At 34.8% G+C, this 25,085-nt stretch overlaps 1 protein-coding gene across 2 annotated transcripts in view; it reads right to left on the reverse strand.

Annotated features, from left to right (window-relative positions):
* Positions 1–17,339: 17,339 nt before the first annotated feature.
* Positions 17,340–25,085, reverse strand: part of MAN2A1 (mannosidase alpha class 2A member 1) — a 59,698-nt gene continuing 51,952 nt past the window's right edge. For both annotated transcript variants that reach the window (XM_058167798.1, XM_058167799.1), the window contains exons 20-22: positions 23,949–24,143; positions 21,732–21,842; positions 17,340–20,730 (exon numbers count right to left, since the gene is read on the reverse strand). In XM_058167798.1, coding sequence (XP_058023781.1) covers positions 20,578–20,730; positions 21,732–21,842; positions 23,949–24,143 — 459 coding nt within the window. In that variant the 3' untranslated portion in view covers positions 17,340–20,577. The remainder of the gene's footprint in view (positions 20,731–21,731; positions 21,843–23,948; positions 24,144–25,085) is intronic.

The following is a 25,085-nucleotide window of genomic DNA, read 5'->3' on the forward strand; positions in this document are numbered from 1 at the left end:
CTGATGATCATGCAGCTCAGCTGGGCATGGGGAGGAGCAGGATTTTGCTACCGGTTCTCCAAACCACCCACTCCCATCCCTACTGGATTGGACGATCCGGTCCAAACCAGCAGCATTTCACCCTTGGTATAAACCTAACCTGGGGTATCTAGGATCTAACAACTTTGAGGTAAGTTCATTTCCTGAAAATATCTCAGACTGACTGACAAGCATGTTATTTTCTTTTTTTGTGGACAACAAAAACAAACAGACACAAGCACAAGGCAATAGATGACTGCAAATAGGAAGGAAAAGCGGGGTGGGGAATGTCCCACCACCTTTTAACCTGTCCAACATATTGTGCATCTACTGTATCTCTTTCCAGCTTCAAAACATAAGTGTTTGTCTAAGAGAAATAGATTGCATAAAAACTTACATTATAATAAACACAATTGCATAGAAAATGGAACATATTTGGTTAAGCAAATTATTTCTATTCAATTAATTTACTTGTATTTCAAGAAATATTTCCAAACTTAAAAGTCTTCCAGCACTTAAAATATCTGATAGACCAAGTCTGTTAAAATGGGAACATTGTAACACTCTGAAAATTAGTCTGCTTGATAAACTCGTTAGTTGCATGTCACACCAGAATATATTTTTTTTGCAGCTTTCTACTGTGATATCTTGAAGATTCTGATTTATTATTTCTTCTGGGCATTACAATATATAAGCAGATTGCAAAGCTGGTTATAAAAGAAGCAATGGGGTACTCCACTGCATACTTCCCTCCATGTGGATGTAGTTCCGTTGAGGACTACACGTTGAGTGCGGTTGGTCAGCCAGTTACGAATCCATCTGGTGGTGGTGCTGTCTAACCCACATTTTCTACTTTATCTAGTAGTAGGTTATGGTCTACTTTATCAAATGCTTTACTGAAGTCCAAGTAAATTATATCAACAGCATTCCTCTGGTCTACTAATTTAGTCATTTTGTCAAAGAATGCGATAAGATTAGTCTGGCATGATCTGTTTTGACAAACCCATGTTGGCTTTTGGTTATTACTTTGTTTGCTTCTAGGTGTTCGGTGATTCGTTGCTTGATTATCTTTTCCAGAATCTTCCCCCGTATTGAGGTGAGACTGATAGGTCTGTAGTTTCCTGCATCTGTTTTTTCCTTTTTGAAGATGGGAACTACATCAGCTCTTTTCCAGTCCTCTGGCAGCTCCCCTGTGCTCCAGGATCTTTGAAAGATATAGTTCAGTGGTTCTGAGATCACGTCTGCCAGTTCCTTCAGAACCTTGGGGTGTAATCCATCCGGTCCTGGTGATTTGAACTCGTCTAGGGTAGACAGGTGTTCACTTACCATTTTCTTCCCTATTTTAACTTGTGTTTCTAATCTGTTTTTTGTAGTGCTGTTATGATAGGTTGGATTGTTTTTCCTTTTGTGTAAAGACAGATGCAAAATATGAGTTAAGTAGATCTGCTTTCTCCTGTTGCTTGTCATCTTCTTGCCACTTTCTCCCAGCAATGGGCCAATTGTTTCCTTGACTTTTTTCTTGTTTTTAACATGTTGGAAGAAGCTTTTTTTATTATTTTTTACTTTTGTCGCTAGCCTTTGTTCATTGTGAGCCTTAGCTTTCCTCACTTCATCTTTACAGGCTCGGGCTATTTGCTGATATTCTGCCTTAGTTATTTGCCCCTCTTTCCACTTTTTATATTTGTCCTTTTTGTCTTTCAATTTGTCAGATAGTTCTTTATGCATCCATGCTGGTTTCTTTTGTGATCTACTATTTTTCTTCTTCATTGGTATTGTGTTAGACTGTGCTTTTATAATCTCACTTTTCAAAATTTCCCAAGCTTCTTGAGTTGTTTTCCCCCTGAGGATTCTCATCCATTGAATCCTTCTATTCTTCTTTCTTCAATTCTCTTCTATTCTATTCTATTCAATTCACTTCTATTCTCCTTTCTTCAATTGTGGTTGTCAGTAAGTGCCGGTGTGGATAAACCAGGTTCTAACCATTTACATCTGTGGACTCCTTCATTTCACATCGGAACCTGACAGCCTATTTGAGTGACCAGTCATGGTTTGAGGTCATTAAGAGGCTATTAAATGCTAAAAGTCTCCTTCACCCACTAGATAAGTGCTGATAGGAATGGTATAAAGCAGGAGTGAAATCTAATTTTTTTTTTGCTACCGGTTCTATGGGTGTGACTGGGTGGGTGTAGCTATGTGACTGGGGGATCAAAAGACAGAAACTTACTAGCAAGGTCCTGCTAAAGCAGGGTTGGACTAGATGACCTCCAGGTCCCTTCCAGCCCTGGATTATCCTCTGAAGCTGTGTCTAGTGCCAGGTTTGTACTCCTTCCTTCCTCTCCTCCTTCCTTCCTTCCTTCCTTCCTTCCTTCCCTGCCTCCTTCTCTCTCTCTCTCTCTCTATCTATCTCTCAAAAATGAACCTCCCCCCACACACCATTTTTCCTCCCAGCAGGCTTCCCTGATAGCCCAAAAAACAGGTGTGTGTGTCCATTTTTCTTCCCAGCAGGCTTCAGGGAAGCTTGCTGGGAGGAAAAATGGACTCCCCCCACCCCCCATTTTTGGCTAGCACCCAACTGAGCTGCGTGATCATCAGAGGCTTTTTTTTTTACTTTTAAAAGCATTTTTTCATGAAATATTTCAAGAAAAAATATTTTTAAAAGTAAAAAAAAACCCTCTGATGATCATGCAGCTCAGCTGGGCATGGGGGGAGGAGCAGGGATTTTTGCTACCGGTTCTCCAAACCACCCACTGCCATCACTACTGGATTGGACGATCCGGTCCAAACCAGCAGCATTTCACCCTTGGTATAAACCTAACCTGGGGTATCTAGGATCTAACAACTTTGAGGTAAGTTCATTTCCTGAAAATATCTCAGACTGACTGACAAGCATGTTATTTTCTTTTTTTGTGGACAACAAAAACAAACAGACACAAGCACAAGGCAATAGATGACTGCAAATAGGAAGGAAAAGTGGGGTGGGGAATGTCCCACCACCTTTTAACCTGTCCAACATATTGTGCATCTACTGTATCTCTTTCCAGCTTCAAAACATAAGTGTTTGTCTAAGAGAAATAGATTGCATAAAAACTTACATTATAATAAACACAATTGCATAGAAAATGGAACATATTTGGTTAAGCAAATTATTTCTATTCAATTAATTTACTTGTATTTCAAGAAATATTTCCAAACTTAAAAGTCTTCCAGCACTTAAAATATCTGATAGACCAAGTCTGTTAAAATGGGAACATTGTAACACTCTGAAAATTAATCTGCTTGATAAACTCGTTAGTTGCATGTCACACCAGAATATATTTTTTTTGCAGCTTTCTATTGTGATATCTTGAAGATTCTGATTTTTTATTTCTTCTGGGCATTACAATATATAAGCAGATTGCAAAGCTGGTTATAAAAGAAGCAATGGGCAAATTGTTCAGTGCTACAGAAGTGAGTAAGCATGTTCATTGGATAGGTGTATTTAATGATAGATAGGAAGTATGGGGTCCATAGTTCAGGTTGATTTAAGCATTTCAATTTCCAAGGAGAAAACAATGAAAAACTAAAATATTATATCTCCATAGGATAGATTTAATAAATGACCTTTGACCGTATAGTCAGGTCCCTGTTTGTTCATTTTATAAGGCATGAAAAATGCACCTTTGCTACTTGTAAAAACACAAATGTCTGTCGTGGATAAGTTCTGAGTGTCATATAGTTCATATTGTTGCTCTGTCTATTGACTGGTTGTTAGGCAAAATTGACATAATTTATGTCAATTTTGCCTAACAACCAGTCAGTTCAGTTTGAAGATAAGAAAAGTAGGGTGAACTCCCTCCAGATTCTGTGCATGTGAGAATGCTATCTGATGGGACTTCAGAAGTTTTTGCTTCGATCATCACTCCATCATCTGGAATTCTCTCCCTATCTGATTTTTTTTTTTTTATTATTATTAAAAAAGTTTTACAACAATTAAATTTTTCCCCCTCCCCTCCTCCTAAACCCCTCCCCCGGACTTCCCGGAGCAAACACAAGGTATAGTTCCTTAAACAAAACAGTCATACATTAAACTTTTTAAAATCTAACACAATTATAATCTTTCTCTCTCACATAACCTGACTTCTTCCATTAAAATCAAAAATAACATCCTTCATTCAAAAGCAATCCGAAATTTCTTAATCTGATATCTATTTTGAATATAATCAATCCAGTTCTTCCATTCATTTAAATATATTTCTTGAGTACTGTCTTTCAAGAAGGCTGAGATTTTAGCCATCTCAGCCAAATTGGAAACTTTCAATATCCATTCTTCTATTGTGGGTAATTCTTTTTTCTTCCAATATTGTCCAATCAACAGTCGTGCTGCTGTTATTAAGTTCAAAATCAACTTAGTCTCAATCACTGTACAGTCCGTTGTTATTCCCAAAAGGAAAAATTGTGGTAGAAACTTTATCTTCTTCTTCAGAACATTCTGCATAATCCACCAGATTCTTATCCAGAAAGACTTAATTTTCTTACAAGTCCACCATACATGAAAATATGTAGCATCATCACAATTACATCTCCAACATTTCGCTTGCATATCTGGATACATACATGATAATTTCTTAGGATCTAAATGCCATCTATAAAACATCTTATAAAATTTTTCCCTTAAATTCTGCGCTTGCGTAAATTTAACATTTCTAACCCAAATTTTTTCCCATGTTTCCAACATTATTGGTTCTTGAATATTCTGTGCCCATTTTATCATACAATCCTTTATTAAATCTCTTTCAGAATCTATTTCTATCAACACAGTATACAATCTCTTTATATGCCCCTGAGTTTGATTTCTAATTTGTTTAACCAGATTTTCTTCATTTTGAATGATACCAATTTTCTGATCTTCTTTCCATCTAGCCTTTAACTGTCCATATTGAAACCAAGTATAATTCCTCCCTTCTTCTTTTAATGTATCCAAAGATTTTAGTTGTAAATTTCCCCTCTCATTGTATAAAAGATCTTTATAAGTAATCATTTCTTGTTCCTGTTCTATATTTATATTCTCTACTGCGTGCGAGGACATACCCATATAGGAATTTTATAATTTAACTTATAATAATATTTTTCCAGACACATGAAGAGAAATTCTCAACACATGATTCTTAAAAGCTTTATCTACTTTCTTATCATACAATAAATATGCATGCCAACCATATAATAAATCATAACCTTCTATATTCAAAATCCTTTCCTCCGTCAAATTAAACCAATCACTTATTACCGAAAGAACAACTGCTTCATAATACAGTTTTAAATTAGGCATTTTAATCCTCCTCTTTCCGTGTATCTTGCATTATTTTCATTTTGACTCTCGCTTTTTCCTTCCCATATAAATTTATTAATTCCAATCTGCCATTCATCCAAATTTTTATCTTTCTTAATTATTGGTATCATCTGAAACAAGAACAAGAATTTAGGCAAAACATTCATTTTATAGCTGCTATTCTCCTAACAAAGATAATTGTAATTTTTCCAAGTATTCATTTCCTTCTGAATTTTTTCCATAACACATCATAATTATTCTTATACAATTTCCATTTGATGAAGTAAGAAAGACTCCTAAATATTTAACCTTTTTTACAATTTCAAATCCTGTTATTTCCTCTAGTTTTTCTTTCTGGTTCTTAATCATATTTTTGGTTAACACTTTTGTTTTATTTTGATTCACTTTAAACCCTGAGACCCTTCCATATTGATTAATTACTTCCAACAAATATACACTCGAATTTATAGGCTGAGTCAACATAACAACCAAATCATCTGCAAATGCTCTAACTTTATATTCATATCTTCTAATTCTAATACCCTCTATCTCCCTTAACTCTCTTATCTTATCCAATAAAGGTTCCAAAGATAAAATAAACAATAAAGGTGATAAAGGACACCCCTGCCTTGTTCCTTTCGCAATTTTAAAACTATCTGTCAAACTACCATTAATTATTATCTGAGCTGTTTGCTCTCCATAAATTGCCCTAAGTATTCGTAAAACCATTTCCAAATTGCATTTTGTCTGATAATTTAAATAAAAATTCCCAATGCAAACGATCAAAAGCTTTCTCTGCATCCAAGAATATAAACGCTGCCGGAATCTGATTTTTCTTTTCCAAATATTCCAATAAATTCACTATCTGCCTAACATTATTCCTCATTTGTCTCCCTTTTATAAAACCAGACTGGTCAGTGTGAATCCTTTGTTGTACAATTTCCATTAACCTATTTGCCATTATTTTTGCAAAAATCTTATAATCATTATTCAAGAGTGAAATCGGTCTATAATTCCCAGGCTTAGTACAATCCTGATCCTCTTTTGGTATCAATGAAATAAAAGTAGTCCTCCATGATGGTGGTACTCCTCCTCCCATCAATATCTGATTAAATAACTCCATAAGTAGACCAACTATCTCATCCTGTAACTTTTTATAATATATTGCTGTAAGTCCATCTGTGCCTGGGGATTTCCCTATTTTTAATTGCTTTATTACCAAAATAATTATATTATATAGGCCGATTCAACTCTTCCCTTTGTTCATTAGTTAAACCTTTAACTTTATATTCTTTCAAATATTTATCAATATCCATATTCAATATTGTATCTCTGGCATATAAATTTGTATAATATTCCAAGAAAGCTTTTTTAATTTTATCCTGTTGAAATCGCACTTTACCCTTGTATTCAATTCCTTCAATAGTACGTGCTTTCTGTCTTTTCCTTAACATATAAGCCAACCACCTCCCTGATTTATTGGCATTACAAAAAGTATTATGTTTAGCATATTGTATATTGGTTGCCACCTGATCTGCCATTAACATATTAAATTGACTCTGTAATATCTTTATCGCTTCAGTAGTTTTTAAATCATGTGGATTATATACCAATAATTGTTGTTTCCTCTGAATTTCCTCTTCTAAATCCCTACGCTGTTTTTGTAGTTTTCTCCTCTGTCTACTATTAATATATATCAAATTTCCTCTCATAAAGGCCTTACTCGCGTCCCACACCATTTCTATCTGATCTTCTTCTCCTCTTCGGGGTTTCAAGACAGGTTAAATCCTGCTTTAGTCATCAGAGGCAGGATTAATGCTGGGGTAATGGAGTGAATTTGCATAAGCATGGTTTTAAGTATTTTCCTCTGCATTATTAGAATTTGGTTTTGTTTGTTTACATGTTGGAATAGTGTGTTCCCAAAGTAAGCAAAATCAGCTAGGATAAGAAAAAGCATCAGGGGAAAGGGGGGAACTAGGTCACTGTGACCGGCATTTTCTGAATGGTCAAGCCCATTTTATAAGATCATCCATTTTTACATACTCCTTGATGTGCCCACCAGTTTATCACCTCCTGCTTTATGTGACATGTTCTCAACCTCTGATTCACAGTTCATGCTAGCAGTCACTTTATTTTTAGGCTTTGGAGTTCAATTCTACATATATTTAACTGCAAGTAAATTTCACTGAGGATAACGAAATTTATTTTTGAGTAAGCATACATACAGAAGCATAGCATCCCACTCAGCTAATTGTTATTCTGCTATTCACTGACATCCATCAGGATCATCATCATCAAAAATTAAGATCTGATAGGGAGAAAAGAAAGAAAAGAAAAAAGAAAAGAAAAGAAAAGAAAAACTGCTTGTCCTAGGGATGAAAGTTGGTATTATTATTCTTTTAAAAGGGTAGGGAGGGAAAATAAAAATAAAAAATAAGGTGACTATCAAAGTGATTATAGTTTTGTTAAATATTGAGTAGGGACAAATTTTCATGCTGTGTTTTTCAACTCTCTCAAGGGAAAAGGAGCAATTTATATGCTGTGCTTAGGTTTGTTCTTACCCTTAAAATCTTTGGTGAAGTTTTAAAACGTTACGAAAAGACTGCTAAGAAAAAATATTCTTAAATTGTTTTTATGAATATGTCCTATCCCTGACCTTCAGTGTCAAACTGAAAAGAAGCCATTAGAACAGATGTTTTTATGTCCCAGGTATGTTCTTTAATCACATCTTCAAATAATTTGTCTTAAACTATAGAAGATTTAATTGATCTGCTTAATTACTTGGTATATCCACTCCAAGGACCATGCTTACTGCTTTAGGTTGCAATCTTATGCTCATATTTATCAGAATATGTCATATGGAAGAGCTACATTGCCAGCTACAAAAAAATAACTTTTCTTATAACAGGAAAAGTAGCTACCACTGTTGTTGTTTTTAAGACATCCACCTTTCCCTTGCCTTTTGGACCCATAGATGTGCAATGTGTAATACATTAGCTAAGAAAGAGATGTAAAGAGGTGTAAAGTAATTGCTAAGAAAGAGATGTAAAGTAATTGACTCCCAGTTAAAATGCTGGGAGTTAAAACACTGTCATTAATTTATTAGTTCCTCTAGCTTTTGGATACCAGGGATCAGTTCTGTGGAAAGAGGTTTTTCCACAGACTGGAGGGGGCATGGTTTCATATGCTGCCTGCACACTGTGGATGGGGTTCAGTTGTTTGTGCCGCCCAGTTTCTGGCATGCCGTGGGTCTATGCCAGTCCACGGACCACGGGTTGGGGACCCTTGCCTAGCCAATTAATTAACACCTGCAGTATAGTAATGCTGCCTCTTGCCTTTAAAAGCAGTGTTTACCAGCCTGGACATTCCTTTGATTTTTCTCAGCCAGCTCATAGTCTGAGGACACAACCCACAATTTGAAAATAACCATGGTTAGGAAATTCTCTTCTGAAATTCTGAATGGGGAATTTATTCCTGCTCTCCAGATGTTGCTAAATTATCATACAACTAGCGGTGAGAGATGCTGAGATTTAGAATTTATCCATATGAAAAGGGCAATGTGTTTCTCACCAAACTACAGCTTTGTAAATGTATGCATATGGTATACAGAATTCCTGATTTGAGGTAGGACACACAATTCCCTAAAAGGCACAATTATTCCGATGAAATAAATGAAAACTTAAAGAAAAGAAAAGAAAATAGAATATTTCTTGCTGATACAGAACAAAAATCCTGGTTAGTCTTGCTTTTGCAAGACTGGAATATTTTCAATTGATACACTATAACTCCTTAGGCCAGTTTTATCCATAATACCTTATTTTCTATTCCATATTTTTAGTGAGTGATCTGTTACAGCTGAGTCATATTCTCAGTGGGTGGCCCTGGCTCAGGTTGGCATATATTATTTGTTTTGTTGTTGTCTCCCTAAAGAAATCAGAGCTCATTCTGGTCTCTTCATAGTTCAAATCTCTAAAACTGGTAGGCCTTCTTTTTAATATCATGAATTGTCTCTCTGAGGTGAATCAACTTGCAACAGGTTTGATTATTCAGACCAGCTTTTTCCAAATCTGTAGGTATATTTGGGCTACTATTTCCAAAAGATTTCAGGAGACATGGCCAACACATCAGAAGGTCATTTAGGCAACATTAATGTTCTGATTTCCATTCAAAACAATTGGGACATTTATTTTTGATGCACTGTGGAAAGTTCCATTTATTTTGCTCATCTGAACTGAATGAGTCCAGACTAAATTGGATTTTCATGACTAATAGCTAGTCCATTGTCAGTTTACAATACATTTATTGTAAACTGGCAACAGACTGAGATAACATGCTACTTCCACTCTTCCATCTTACCTTTGATTAATTTTTAGTCAACTTTAATGTTAATATTTATTATTTTAATATTTTAATACTTTATTTTGTTTTACTTACATGTAAGCTGCTGAGCATCAACCTTCAATGAGATGGGTGGCATACAAATTTAATGAACAAATAAATTGTAATGTTTAAATTACAATAAAGATGCTAGGATAGGCAAAAAGCAATGCATGAAAGTTCATCTTAATTATCACTTATTCTCTGCTCATCTTTCCAACCATTCTTTATAAGTTCTAAGATAAGTTCTAAGTTTAGTCATAAAACTCCAAGGACATGGTTTTGCTTAATAGGGAAATCTTTGTTATATAAGTTACAATGACACCAAGAAATTAATATATGTTTCTTTGGGAAAATAAGGATATTTGGAATTTAGTGGCCAGCAGACACCAATTTTGAAAACTGAAGCCTTTAAACACATTATTAATATGAATGGGTGGTCCAAAAGACTAATATGGTTTGCTGCTCTGAACAATACAGGTATTCATTTTAGTGATTAACTTAACAGTTGCTCTAGAATGCATCTAAGTCTTTGTTGAACTCATAATTTCCAGCCTGCATAACTTAACATGTGCATATGGAATGAGGAGCATACATATCTGGAGATTACTAATTGGGATAGAAAAGCATAGATGCAAATGTGAAGTAATAAACAGTATCCATATTTTTGGAGCAGAAATGTCTAGTGGATTATACTAAAGTTTTCAGAAATATTCTCAGAGTGCTTTTTTTTTCCTTTAAGGAAACTGAGCAGTGATATTTTAGCATGTTGATAGCTTTCTTATGTTTAATACATTTTTGCTTGAATAACCTATAGTAATTTCTTTCAAATGCAAACTTAACTGCTATGGTAGTTGCTTAGACTGGGCAAATTAAATTAAGCTTCTGGCACATGATTTAAACTTTGGTATAGCTAATTAAGTATCTAATGATTGAGGATGTTAAGAATTAGTAATGTTCAGGGCTAATAGCATTGTCAAATCTTCCTTCTAAGCATTGTCTACCTCCTTCAATATCAGTGGCTTGCAATGTCCTACTAGGATCTCAAATTATTTTGGCTGATTGATCTTCAGTTTTAATGACCCTAGTGACACTTGGGGGTCATTTGCAATGAGTTTTATACCTGTTATTAGCTCAGATGCTGTCAATACAAAGAGAATTTCACAAGCTTTCAGGAAAACATTTATTGAGAGCGAAGGGTATATCAGCCGGAACTGATAGATCACAAAGGATTTATGAGTTGCTCTTTGGTAGCAATAGTTGTTCCCCATCCTAGGAGAAATAAAGCAAACAGGCAGGAATGGGCAATCTGGAGTTGCTTTTCATGAAGAATTTGTGCTTGCAGTTAAGTTTTGATATCCAAAATAAGCCTAGGATTGAAACTCTTTTTCCCCTAAGTGCATTTCCTTTGAGCCAAACTCCATTGAGTGCATAGCAAGATCCCAGTAAAAAGCAAATCCTACTAACCTGAAAACACCGCACTGTTGATTGAAAGGAGTGGGGAAAATGTATGGTTTTAAATATCAAGACCTTTGAATGTTCTTTGGCTAAATTAAGGCATGCTTAGTTAAGCTAGATCAAAGTTTTCTATATGCAATGTCTTTTAATAAAAGAATAACTGAATAGTATCACTGCTGGACACATTCATTACGCATTTGTCATTTACAAAGTTGATTATATAAATCTTAATCATTGCACTACTTGGCTTCTATTTAGTGCTGTTCCAATAGCGTAGTAGCAATGAAAGTAAAAGACAAACAAATTTACAAGACCAGGCCATTTTCTAAGCATCATTTGAAAGTGTTCTGCTCCAGCAGTAACTTCTTTCCTCGTGTTGCAAGAATAGTATGTCTAGCTAAAACATTAGTGGAAACAGAACAGAAGAAGGGCATATTTTATATACAAAATCAGTTTGTTGGAACACGTTTCCTGAGATTAGATCAAACAACAGGGCTAATTGTAAAATTAGCACCCACTCACCCAAAAAACACCCTTCAGTGGCACTACTGCATTGCAAGAACTTCATTAGAACATACTGTCCTGTAAATTCTCATTATTTTTCATAAGATGGGGCTCACAATAGTTAAAAATGCAATTGTCTCTACCTTTTTAGGTGTCAATTCTACAAATTTCTTTTTTTTTAACGACTTCTTCATACTACCTTTGTCAAACTCTTGTAAAAGTTAATTACAACTTTGTATGCTTTTAAAAATATACATGAACACCTTTTTATGACCTTGCATTCTCTATTCAGGGTACACAGGTAACTACCAAAGCAATGTTGATAATTACTGAGATCACAAAAGGGAAAAAAATAAATTTAACCTTTTCTGCTCTTGCTAGAGTCTGGGCAAAAATCTTAAAATGACGTTTGGAATAGAAACTACAGAAATAACAGAAAAGGAGCTACAAATAAATATTTCTTTCCTGTATGAAACTGATACCTTATCTACATAGTGTATTTTTAAACAAATGCTTATACAATGTAAAAAAATCTTCAGCTTCAAGATTTAGCCTTACTTCACAAACGGGTGATCAGACCACAACCCGGATTCGTGCAGACCTTGAGCCACTTTAAATTGTGGTCCCTAAAGTCTCTCAAATTCACATGATGAAATGTATCAGTAATCTGGCAAATGATTTTCTACCGTTAAAAGAAAAAAAATGGAAGTGGGACAAAAAGGAAAATAATTCTGTTAATATTTACATGTTTAGGAATTTATTTTATTCATTTCAGTTTATGGACTACTTACTTATACAATTCTAGAGAGCCAACAATATTCAGATGTAAAAATATCCCTAAAAACATTCCATCATTAGAATAATATGTGTTGCTGTTGTAAGTAAAGTCTTCCATAGCTTTGGCATGACGCAGTTTTTACCATTTTTCTGAAAGACAAAATAAGTGAAGCCAATCTGACTTCAGATGGTAGGCTGTCCTACAAGGAATGTTATATATAGTCCCAGCAATCCTCTTTAGGACATTCATGGAGGGACTATCCATGAATTAAGTGGTTTTTGTATCAGCAGTGGCCCCATCATGCTAGAATTCAGTTTCAAGAAACTGTCTCTTCCTTACAGTTTCTGGATATTAGGATATCTAACACATCTTTTACTTAAACTGGGATTTTTTAAAAAAACTACAACTGAATAATAATCAGCATTTTAATGATACCTAATTCCATACTAATGGAACATCTTCCCTAATAGTTTCATACACGTACAATAGCGAGGAACCTCAGGAGCACTGCACAGTGGCATGGCCAAAGCTTAAACTCTCCTCCCCCATCAATATAGGTAGTTCTCAATTAATAACTGCCTCATTAAGCATCTGCTTGCAGTTACAGTGATGATGAAAAAGTAACTTTCTGACCAATCCTAACATTTATCACCTTCAAAGCAAAAGAAAGATGAAGATATAAGTACAATTGTGGTTTCACTTAGCAAGTGCTTTTTTATGACCAAGTTGTTTGCTTGACAATCAGCAGTTGATTGTTAAATGAGGACCACCTGTACTGATTAGGAAGGATTAGAGCCACAATATCTCTGATTTTTATAGCTAGCTAGAAAGGATCATTACCAATGCTATTGAATGCTACTGAGAGGTCTCACATAATAATGTGAACCACATCACTCCCCTTCAAGTCCCATTGCAGATCATCCATGAGAATAATCAATGCAGTCTCTGTTCTATGTCTAGGCCTGATTCCTAGATGGAAGGGATCTAAATAATTAGGACCTTCTGAATAGAAGCTAATCATTTTTTTTTTGTTTACATTTATACCCCGCCCTTCTCCGAAGACTCAGGGCGGCTTACAATGTATAAGGCAATAGTCTCATTCTATTTGTATATTTTATACAAAGTCAACTTATTGCCCCCCCAACAATCTGGGTCCTCATTTTACCTTACCATACCTTATAAAGGATGGAAGGCTGAGTCAACCTTGGGCCGGGCTCGAACCTGCAGTAATTGCAGGCTTTGTGTTCTAATAACAGGCTTCTCTATTGCCTGAGCTATCCCGGCCCTTTTTTCAACCTTACCAAAAATGGTAGGTAGGAAACTAGATAATTATCAAAGAAAGCTAGGTCAAGGAAAAGGGGAGAACAACACTGCTTCCTTCAAGTAGTAGGCACTGCCTCTTTTGCAAAGATGAATTCACTTTTACACATGCTATTATGTTTCTTCTTGTTATCTGCAAATTATGGGGCTAATTTGCCATTGATATGTTTCATCCTAGACATGACTGTGTCAATTTTTTCAGCCATCACAGACTCAAAAGAGCCCCAATTGATCATGCAAGATGTTGAAAATTATCTCGCATGATCCTATCCATTCAGAATCTACCTCAGAGCAAACAAGAATGATTTTGTCTTTAAAAAACTAGCCAAACTGTGTCAAAAGGCCAGCAGGAAGATCTTTTAGGAGAATGGAATGTTGTGACCTAAATGACATTACCCATTGACACTTTATAGATTGAATAATTGTGCACTCTACCATCATGGTATAGGCCCAAGCATGGACTTATAACTCTCTCCAGTCCTTTTTATTCCTTGTCTTTCATCAGCATTACTCCTGGCATTTCATCTGGTGCTTCATCTTTTGGAGATTATCAATAAATAAGGACCACTTGGAGGTTAGTTGGGAACAGTAGCGCCATGGCTTAAAAGTAACAAGATTTTTTTTTTCCTGGATTGTTAGGAATTTCCCAAGTGCCTAAGTAGATCTATAAGCTGCTTGAGGTGGGCCGGTTTAATGAGCCTGTTCTTCTAAGATGGTTATTAGTGACTACAAATCTTAAGGCAATTAGATAGTAATCTGCTATGATAATGGATTGAAGTTAATCTCCTCTCCTGTCAGTTCACAGTCTTATCAGTACTAAGGTGAAAACCAGTTCCAGTATATATGTGTACCACATAAGATAGAGTTGTGATTATTTTGGATAAAACCCTAATTGTCATGGTAACCATAAGATCCTGAACTCACACACCCCTTTCCAAGGCATGGAAGGTCAAATTCATGTCTCAATATATGAAACCTGGGGAGGATTAGATAATGAATCATTTCTAGCTTGGTATAACCTCTAAATTCAGCCAGTTGTGCCTTTTTCAGCTAACCACAGCTCTGCTTACATTAATATATGAACACAATTGCACATTTTTGTTTCAGCTGGCTTTGAAGTATGGTAAACATACAGTTTTTTCTTAGAAAAATAAAGAACAAACATGATTCATAACAACAAACATATTTGTTTGTTTATAACTTTGCTTTACAAAGTTAGGCTCTAGAGCAAAACCAACAAAAATATTACAAAAAACGTATGTTCTAATAGAATATCTAAAATCAAACAGGTATATAAATTATTTTTAAATGACAGTTCAATTTCCATAGAATGTTAAAGATTAGGTGTGGTACTATTTGTAATGTAAAAGTTAAATGACAAAATAAATAAAAATGACAGATTCTGAAATACCCTTCTTTATAATAAAGGACATGTGGTCACTGTACTCAGAAGAGGTGAACAGGGTTTATTCCAAAGATGTCGTTTTTCCAAACTGTTCTCTGCTTCTTGCTGTACGTTGTAGTATGATTTAGGAAAATTAAACTTGGTTCTAATCACAGAAGGGAGAGGTTGGTATGTTGACTAGATTGCCTTCCTTCATTCCACTTGAGATGTGGGGTCAGGGACTATAGTAGCACACTCGCCATATTTGGGTGGCCTTTGTATGCAAAGGTTGAACAGCATGCAGGAAGTATTCCCAATAAGGGGGGATCCATTTCATTATTGTGGAAAGCAGAACACACAATAACTGTGATATGAGCCTTACAAATTGCTTTCAACACACACATCCCAACTGTAATGTGGCTAAAATACGTTGGTGATTAGAAGGTTGATTTGAGTCTTTTGTAGCAATAAAGGAGAATATTTGTACCTCGGGGTTGAAATAAGGGGTCCTTGTTCCTCTCTGAGCTTGTTTGTTTTCTTGAGACATTTCATTACATTACCCAAACTAGGTAATAGTATCCATGGTGTCTTTTATCTTTCTGGAAATCATTTATTCCCATTAATTATATATTTTCCATGTAAACTGCAGGATAATTGAATAGATCCAAACACCAAAACACAAGTATTCTTGTACTTCAGAAAGTATTCCACTCATGTGGAACTAATTATTTCTGCTTAGATATCCACATAACCCAATGTGGATATCCGTATCAAGCTATTTTGTATTTGGATTATTCAGTTTCCATTATCCTCAAATAGAGGTTTGCCATACACAGCAGTTGTTTCGTTTATTACATGTTGTTAAATCTTCTGTTAGCTGGGGCTTCGCTTTTGTAATGATAATTTTGATGCAAAATCAAGTCAGCCTACATACAGGCAGAGCCAGGATGAAATATCAAGGAGAGAATAGAGCCATTACCATAGCAACTGCAGAAAGATAGAAATGGTGGCGATCAGTGGAGAAGTGAAACTCCATAGATTGGGACAGTATCAAAACTTATGCAATCATTTTGCTTCTTTCAAGTGTTAGTTATAGCCAAAATGAAGACATTTACTTTTCCTCCTTGGTGTAATTGTATTAGAACTGTTAATGGCCAGACAGCTTGGATAGTGACTACATTAAATCAGGGGATGCACTCCATTTGATTAGAGGCTGCATTTTAATTTGATCTTGAGGCTGAAAGCGGCAGAAGCAACAGAGATTTAAGAGGAGAGGCAATAGGAGGAATCCAGGATTCTGAGGGAATTTAATAACTTAAGTGTCTGATTTTGCATAATAAAATACCAAAAATGATCATACCACTTGCAGAACATATTTAAAGAATCACGAAATGACACTCATGATTTGTTTTTATTGCCTTGTGCTTTTCCCTTATAAACTTATTTTGTGATTCACAATATTTATCATTTTTAATAATTACATTTGTCTCCTATCCTTCTATGTGAAAATCATCACTGGCAGCTCTTTCTGCAATGTAAGTTCATCACTGGAGGCCAACTTGCTGGCACAGTGATGAATGCGTGGCAGAGGTCAGGATAAAAGATCTGGAAGATCTTACAGTTAAGTAAATCATTGAAGTTATTAATGACATGGTTGTTAAGTGAATCTGGCTTCCCATTGACTTTGCTTGCAAGAAGGTTGAAAAAAGTAATCACATGACCCCGGGATACTGCAGTCGTCTTATATATGAAATATTGGTAGTTGCCAAGTGTTTGAATTTTGATCACATGACCATGGGGATGCTGCAACTGTCATAAGTGAAAAACAGTCATAGGGGCCTTTTTCAGTGCTATTGTAACTTTGAACGGTCACTAAATGAACTGTTTTAAGTCAAGGACTACCAGATTACAAGGGAAAATATTATCCATAGAAAATAAAAAGAGAAGACTAGAAACACTTTGATATTCCAAAAATTGACATGAGGCAGTTCCGTAGACAACTTCCTCAAAATGCAAAGCAACATATACTGTGGGAAAGCTGCCCTGCCCCAACTTTCGGATCCATTGATATATGTATACACCTAACCTGTATACAATGGATGGGTCTTGTTTATAATAAAGCATTTGTCCTAAAGAATCGCAGCCTCATTTTGAGACATCAGTTTATCTAAAATGACTATCAAGACAGCATCACACATGGTTATCATAACAGAATTTTTATTGGCAACACTTTACACTCCCCCCTGCAAGAAGAAAAAATATATGGAAAATAAAGATATGAAAATGATCATTCAAATTAAACCAGTTGGTTTCAAAAAAAATCAAAATGTAAAGGAATATTCAAAATCCACAACATTCCTACAGAAATTTGGTTTCAGCTTTACTAAGGGCAGCAAATACAATCTTTTAACTGCTTAATATGTGGTATATACAAACTGATATTAAAATACCCAAGATGGGATCCAGAATTTACCAGCGGTAGCATCCCTTGAACAGACTTTTGCTCATAATGCTTTCATTTACAGAGACATGAAGCGAAGCAATTTTCATCAATTCCCTTCCCCATTAATCACTCCACCTAAACTACTCCAAAGACTCCCAATCTTTCTAGAACAGATTTAAAGAGGTTGCAAGGAGAAATCAACAAAAATGATCTCTCAATTCATTAGAAAGTTCCTTCTTTTAGATCATATGCTTACTATGAAAGAATTTTGTTTTTGGGGGGCAAACTCTGGATCATATCTGCATAGGTACTAGAAATTATACCACAAAAAACTGAGAAGTTATCAATTTCCTAGAGAAATAAATGCTACAAATTGGACTTCAGAATGTATACAATCAATTACTACTATTGCAAAAGGCCGTATTATGAAATAAAGCAAAGTATAGTTAATAATTTAGACATGATTGTACAGTTTAAGACTTTAAAAGTCATAAAACAAAGATCAGAATCCTTTACTAGAAAGATACATTAGATTCAATAATTATTAGGTGGGTTTAGGATAGGACTGCAGATCCCCTTTGCAATCAGGTTCCCCACAAGAGGTGACCAAATTTTCAATGCAATCTTTTAAAATTAAGTTTTGACAGCAAGATTTGGATGTGGGCACTGTTTTAGCATAATAAAATCACCTATACGGGAGGAAAATTTGTAGAGTTGTATTTAAAACATATTAAAAAGAATACTAGGCATTTCTCAGTATTGAGCAAATCTTTTGTCATTTGGTTGTTTTCTGTATGGCATAAAGATTCAGGAAGTATATACAACATAAGTTCCATTCCTATTCAGCTACAATCCTGCCTAGTCCAATGCCTTCCAGATGTCCTAGCTTAGAACTCCCATATAAAGACTGTAAGAATCTAACTTTTAAATATCTGGAAGGAACTAGGAACTAGTATTACTAGCTTTATGCTAGTCATACTATAATTATGTTATTGGTGCTTATTTTACTATTTAACATTTACTTATTTTACTTAATTTATAGGTGATCCAACTCCTAAACAACTTTGGGTAAAAAAAAAATTAAAACATTCTACAGTAAAAAGATAAACACTTATGAAATGGTTATTGGTATAATATGCTGAATAATTTTGGGAGGGGCAACCTATAAAACATATAGTTCTATGACAACTGTAAGTAACAGTGACAGAAAGGTTCTGCACTTAAAATTCCATTAAAATAAAAGTATTCAAAGGTGTACACTTATTGCATAAATTTATTTTCAGTTCCTTATGCTCTCTGACTTTTTAATAGCACAGATGACACTCTCCTATAACTGAAGTAGAGAAACTATAATGGGGACCTTCAACACTGAATATGATAAAATGTATTAAAAGTTTGGAACGGTGGCTAAATTAATAATACACACATATATTGAATAGAGTACAAAATATATGAACCTAAAAGCAATACTCGAGTTATTTGTTTTAAAGGAACTTAAAAAATGAAATAAACTAGAATCGTACTGAACTACAATTTATTGCGCAAGCTTATACAGTACATTTCTTGACTGAAGTCCATTAAGCTCAACAGAACTTAATGTTCTTACAGCAAAAAATACCAACTGATGTCCTTTAGATACTCTGGACTATAACTTCCACACACAACCCCTTGTTGTTTGCTTTTTTCAATGGGAGTGACAGCAGCTGAAGTCTAAAATACCTAGAAGGTACTAGATTGCAATCGTTTTCAATGGTTTAATAGGACTGCAGCTTTAAATAATTCTTAAAAAAAAAAGCTTTAGAGATGAAAATTTTAAAGCCACATGGCTTCAAGAACTTAACATAAAATGCTTGATGCAAAGAAGCTAAATTGGCTACAATAACCATAAATACTGAGTTTGTACAACAGTATTTTAAAGAGAGGCACATGATGTTGTAATGCACGACAAATTTCTGCCAGCCTTCAAATGTTTATTTGCCAGCAAATGATTAATTTTTCATTTTTTATTCATGTATTTGTTTTATAAGCTTATTTTTTCTACATTCATAGTGTTCAGAGCACCATTAGGTCACATAGGCTGCAGTAGATCAGAATGTGGCCATTACTGTCAATTAAAAGGAACAGTTTCTTTTAACTGTTAACCCCACTTTGTCCTGTTTCTTGTATGGACACATAAAAAGTAACAACACTTATACAAAAAAATAAGGCACATTTATTTTGATAAGGTTAAATTGAAATAGAAAACACAATTCAGAGAGCATTAGTATCCAAGTATTCAGTAAAAAAAACCTTGTACTCAGACTTCCATCTTCCTTATTCTGTATTCTGGAGTAATTGCACGTATCCCAATGTGTCAAGTAACAAAACAGATTCAACATATTTTCCAAAAAAGATGTATAATTCCAGAATTAAGTTCCACAGTTCACGATGGTTGGCTAATATTAAAATCTTCCACATTTCTCAAAGGTTCTTGGATTTCACTCTAGAGTTAGATAGAGTGGGATAAATGCAGACTCCTTGTGGAAAAGCTGAAATAATAATTTATAGAAGTCTTTACAAGTATTTGGACAATAGCTTCACCAGAGAATTTTCAGGTTCAATCTCCAACTGTGATTTCAACAATGTATGTATTTAAGAGTCAGACAGGGATCAGAAAACAATTTAAATTCAGTGTTAGCTCCCTTTCAGGTACAAATTATGAACTTAGAAGTCATAAACTAATATTTAACCTGAGATTCATTTTGTTGATGAGAGATAATATCCTTTGTTTCTCCCTCAGTTCTTGTATTCATGTATACTGGTGTTGGCATTTTATTAGAGAATAAGAAAAACTGTTTGCATCATGGCTTTTATGGCATTTAAGATCAAATGAATGCATTGTCATAGTATCTAGAAGCCGGGATTAAAATGTGCTTCTTATTGCACATCAATCTTTGAGAAGACATAGAATTGTATATTCTTCTTTAGTATCCAAGTCCAAACATCAGGTTTCATCTCAATTGAATTCTGTATGTGTTAATTTCCATAGGATTCATATTAATCTCACTGATATTTCTGGCATCTGGAGATGAATGCATCAAAGATAGGGACGTAGGTATTAGGCTTTCCACATGGAATTTGTTAAAGAGTTTGTACACCCTTAACTGAAAATGGAAAAAGACAAAAAATAAATTACTGCCAACACCCAGTTCAATGCAAACTTTATTTCACTGTTTTAAAGATTAGTCTTCCAAAGTTTTTAAGCTGTATGAAGAACTTCTCTGGATAGAAGAAACTTTCCACTGAAGTCACTTGAAACAGGGCTTATGCCTATTTTTGCTAAAAGCAAGAATAGAGTTTGCCTAGAAATGCCTAAAGGAAACTAACCAAGATCCAAAATGCTCTTCTGTTGCCAAGCCTGGATGAGAACCAAAGCTTCACACAAAGCCTAGTAGCCACACTTTAGTTACAGGGAGCAGATACAACAAAAGTACATATTTTAATTTTAATTATCTATTCATGGATTTTAAAATATCTATTTTACATATTATTGTTTATCTTTATTGACTATTGTACGCTACCCAGAGTCATTTCTTGCAATACGGACGGCTATACAAATCTGACAAATACGTAATCCCATACTACATAATTGATGTGAGTGTATTGTTTTTAAGGACAGCAGATGAACCAGCTAAAACTGTAAAGGAAAATTGAATGCCATTCTGACAAGTATAAATCTAGAGAATTCAATGGAACCTTAAGCATATTCAGTAAACTAAATTTATATTTTTCCTTACAGAATTTTAAAATTATGATGACTCATGGCAGCAGAAAGTAATATAAAGCTAATTAATATTAGGTACTACTGATTGAAAAAAACCCCATTCTTAATTGACAGTATATGTTCAGAATTAACTCACAAGCTGAGTTAATTTTTTCTTTCTATATTAAGGATACCAAAATATGCACCCTAACATAATGCAATATGTAAAAACTATAAAGTCTACTATAAATCTGGTCTCCAAAAAGAAATTCAAGCTCTGATTTGTGATAATAGCATGAAGCTTTACTGCTTAAAAATATTAACTCCATTGAGCAGACCCAACTGGAAACCAGATAACCAGTTCAACCAGTATACAGACCTTATTAAAATACGGTATCTTACCTTTCCCTGAGTGGTGGAACAAAGGAGCCCTAAGTCTGTGTTTGCAAATCTACAATCAAAACCCTTTCTGTGAAAAATCAAGGCAGCTTCTTCAGATGGCCCCGAATCTGTCTGAAATCAAATTTGGAAAACAATTAGGAAGTTTAGGCAACTTATCTTACATAATGTTTAGGCAGCTTACAAGGTATTTGACAGCCTAACACTGTTCTGTCTAATCTGTATAACGCTAGACTGAAATACACATACACACTTGAAGTCCTGAACATTATTATATGGCGAGCAATATTTACAGAAGTTAGACAACAGTGGTTAATATAGCAGGTAAAATCCTAAAATGCATGAACAAAGTAATTTAGATGATATATAAAATAGGTTCTGAATTAATATTTCAAATAGTTCAAAAGAGAAAGGATAAAATCCCAGTAAATTTCAGTAAAATTTGATATGACATATTTAACCAAAATATCTTCACCAAATAATAAAAGAGTAAATCCAGTTCAACTAAATCCAAATATATTAAATGATTTAGCAAACTTCCATACTGTTAATACACAATGACATTATTAAGATATATTATAAACATTCATTTATCTCTCAAAATGATTAAAAGTTCCCTGGAAGTTCATGTGTATGTTTGTATTTATTGAGCATATACCAGTAATATAAAACAAATTATTTTGTAACAAAAGAATGGTGAAAGTAGTTTCAATTGGCAACTGATAGGGAAAAAAACGTTGCAGAAATTCTCAAGCAAAATCTCCTTAGAGATTATATTCTTTGTTGTGCTTCAAAAGAGCTATAGTAAATCAGACCAAAATTCACTAAATCCAACTCAAATTCACTTTTACGTTCTGTAGAAAGTCCACAAGGCACAAAACTGGAAATTTTACAGAGACATCATAACTACTCCAAATTAAGTTAATGCCCATTCTGAAGGAAAATTATGTCTTTAATAGAACTGATAGCAATTCTTACAATAAAGTAAAACCCCACGGTTGCTCCCTTCTACTCACAAAGTAATAGTATTTTTCTTTTTAACTTTTATTATTTTAAAGAATGTCTTCAGCCAATCTTTCCAATTTATTCAAAGCTGTCAAAAGGAATGTGCATATGCCATAATATTCTACTCTTAATTTAAAGAAGATGTCATGACATATACTGCTGGAAATATGTAGCACTCCTTCCTGGTTACTGAAATATGTGACATATGTTGTCTGTCTTAATACGTTCATAGTACTAATTCATTATCTTACCAATTTAGCAATTCGAGAATATTTTTAGAGTCTTAGCGCTTCAGTGACATACATTATGACTCCTCAGGGTGCCGTCCGCCAAACAATATCGGCTGGCGGCCCCCAGGGAGAGGGCCTTCTCTGTGGGGGCTCCTACCCTCTGGAATGAACTTCCCACAGGACTACGCCAACTGCCTGACCTTCAAACCTTTCGCCGCGAGCTGAAAACATATTTGTTCATTCGTGCAGGACTGGCATAGGATTTTAGATTTTATAGTTTTAATTTTAAAGGGGTTTTATTGTTTTAAATTTATTTTAATTAGAGCCAAATTGAATAAGTTTTTTAAACAGTATTTTATCTTGTGTTTATATTGTGCTTGTTTTTATCTGGCTGTAAACCGCCCTGAGTCCCTAGGGAGAAGGGCGGTATAAAAATCTAATTAAATAATAATAATAATTATTATTATTAGTCAGATAACTTCATAATATTGTTACCATTACAAAAATTGTAGTTTGTGATTTATAAGACATAAGACATTTATCACTCTCTCCTTCAGCAGGTTCACATAATAGCAGCCCAGTTATACAGAAAATTAAATTCATTGTGAAATAGTTTATGTTATAGGAGAAAAAAAAAGAAATGCATCTATAAATCAATGCACATTAAGAGGAGGCAGCTATACTATATTATGCTTGTTACATATAGCAAGAAACTATGGATCTCATCTGCAAGCATATCATGCCTGTTCTCCACTACTCTGGAGCAGGATTCTCCATCTTTGGCAACTTTAAGACTTGTGGACTTTAACTCCCAGTGTTCCTCAGCCAGCTGGGAGTTGAAGTCCTCAAGTCTTAAAGTTGCCAAGGGTTGGAGACTCCTGCTCTGGAGAACACCACCTGAATATTTGGTATCAGTAATATTTCACAAACATTTTATATTTACAGGAATACTGGGAATTTGTAAGAGTGTGCATTAGGAACTCACCTTTGACTGTATTGTCCTCAGGTTAACTATATGCATATCACATGGCATAGATGAAATTAAAGGAGAAAAAGTATTCAAAAGTGAAGGGATAAAGCTGCCTGCAGAAGTAATCATTGGAATCACAGGATGATTTATAAAAGATGATGTTATATGACTGCGTAGAGAAGGGTAGCTGACAGGTGACTGTTCTTCTTTCTAGTAAAAAGCAGAAAGAAATTAATTAGCTATTTGTCCATGTGGTACAGTGGGTATTTACATCTATTTATATTGATACATGAGCCTATGGATAAAGCTAAATGCGTGCAAATTTTACATGTGCCCAGTTATCACAGTAATGTCCATTTATATATCTACTGCTTGGATTCAGGGCAAAGTGTTACTTACATTTTTCCCTTATCAACTTTTCTGCCTCTGTCAGACTTGGTCATGCTATATAAGAATGAATGATTACAAAAATGCTGATTTCAATTTGAAGTCAGCACTATCTAAAGAATGCAGCACTTTATTTTGTTTTCTTCTTTTATTATGGCACATAGAGCATTAATTGTTGACACGTTTTATCCCACTTGTTACGAGTCTTCCATTATTACTAGGCCTCAATCCCTTGAAAGTTCTGATTCAAGAGAACATTATTCAGGTCTTCTACCTACTTTGATAGTCTATACCATCTCTGTAATATCTCAGTTGTTTCCACTCCATTATACAGGTAGTCCTCACTTAACAACCTAATTGGAATTTCCAACGCTAAGCTTCACATTAGTCAAAATGTCACTGATATAATGCTTAAAGTGATGGAAGTTCTAACAATCTGCAACTGCTTGTCTACTTTTTCTCGTATCCTGGGATGTGCCAATGCCTTAAAACTAAACCTTGCAACATCATGGCAGTCAGGAGGTAGCACTTTGCTGCTAGGAGCCCCAACAGGCAGACTGGACTGTGTGGTGGGCTAAGAATGTTGAAGCCTGGCAGCTGGGGCAGCAGCGGCAAGCCCAGCACCAACAGAGCCCCCGTGCCAAGGAGGAGCAGGAAGTCTGCAAAGATCAGCAAGGAGTGGCAATGGATAGATAATAGCAGAGTTCGGAGAGGCCAAAAGGGCACAGATGGGTGGGAGGAGACAAAAGTGGGGAGAATTGAAGA

This window comes from Ahaetulla prasina, chromosome 2 (assembly GCF_028640845.1).
Source record: "Ahaetulla prasina isolate Xishuangbanna chromosome 2, ASM2864084v1, whole genome shotgun sequence".
Classification (NCBI taxonomy): Eukaryota; Metazoa; Chordata; class Lepidosauria; order Squamata; family Colubridae; genus Ahaetulla; species Ahaetulla prasina.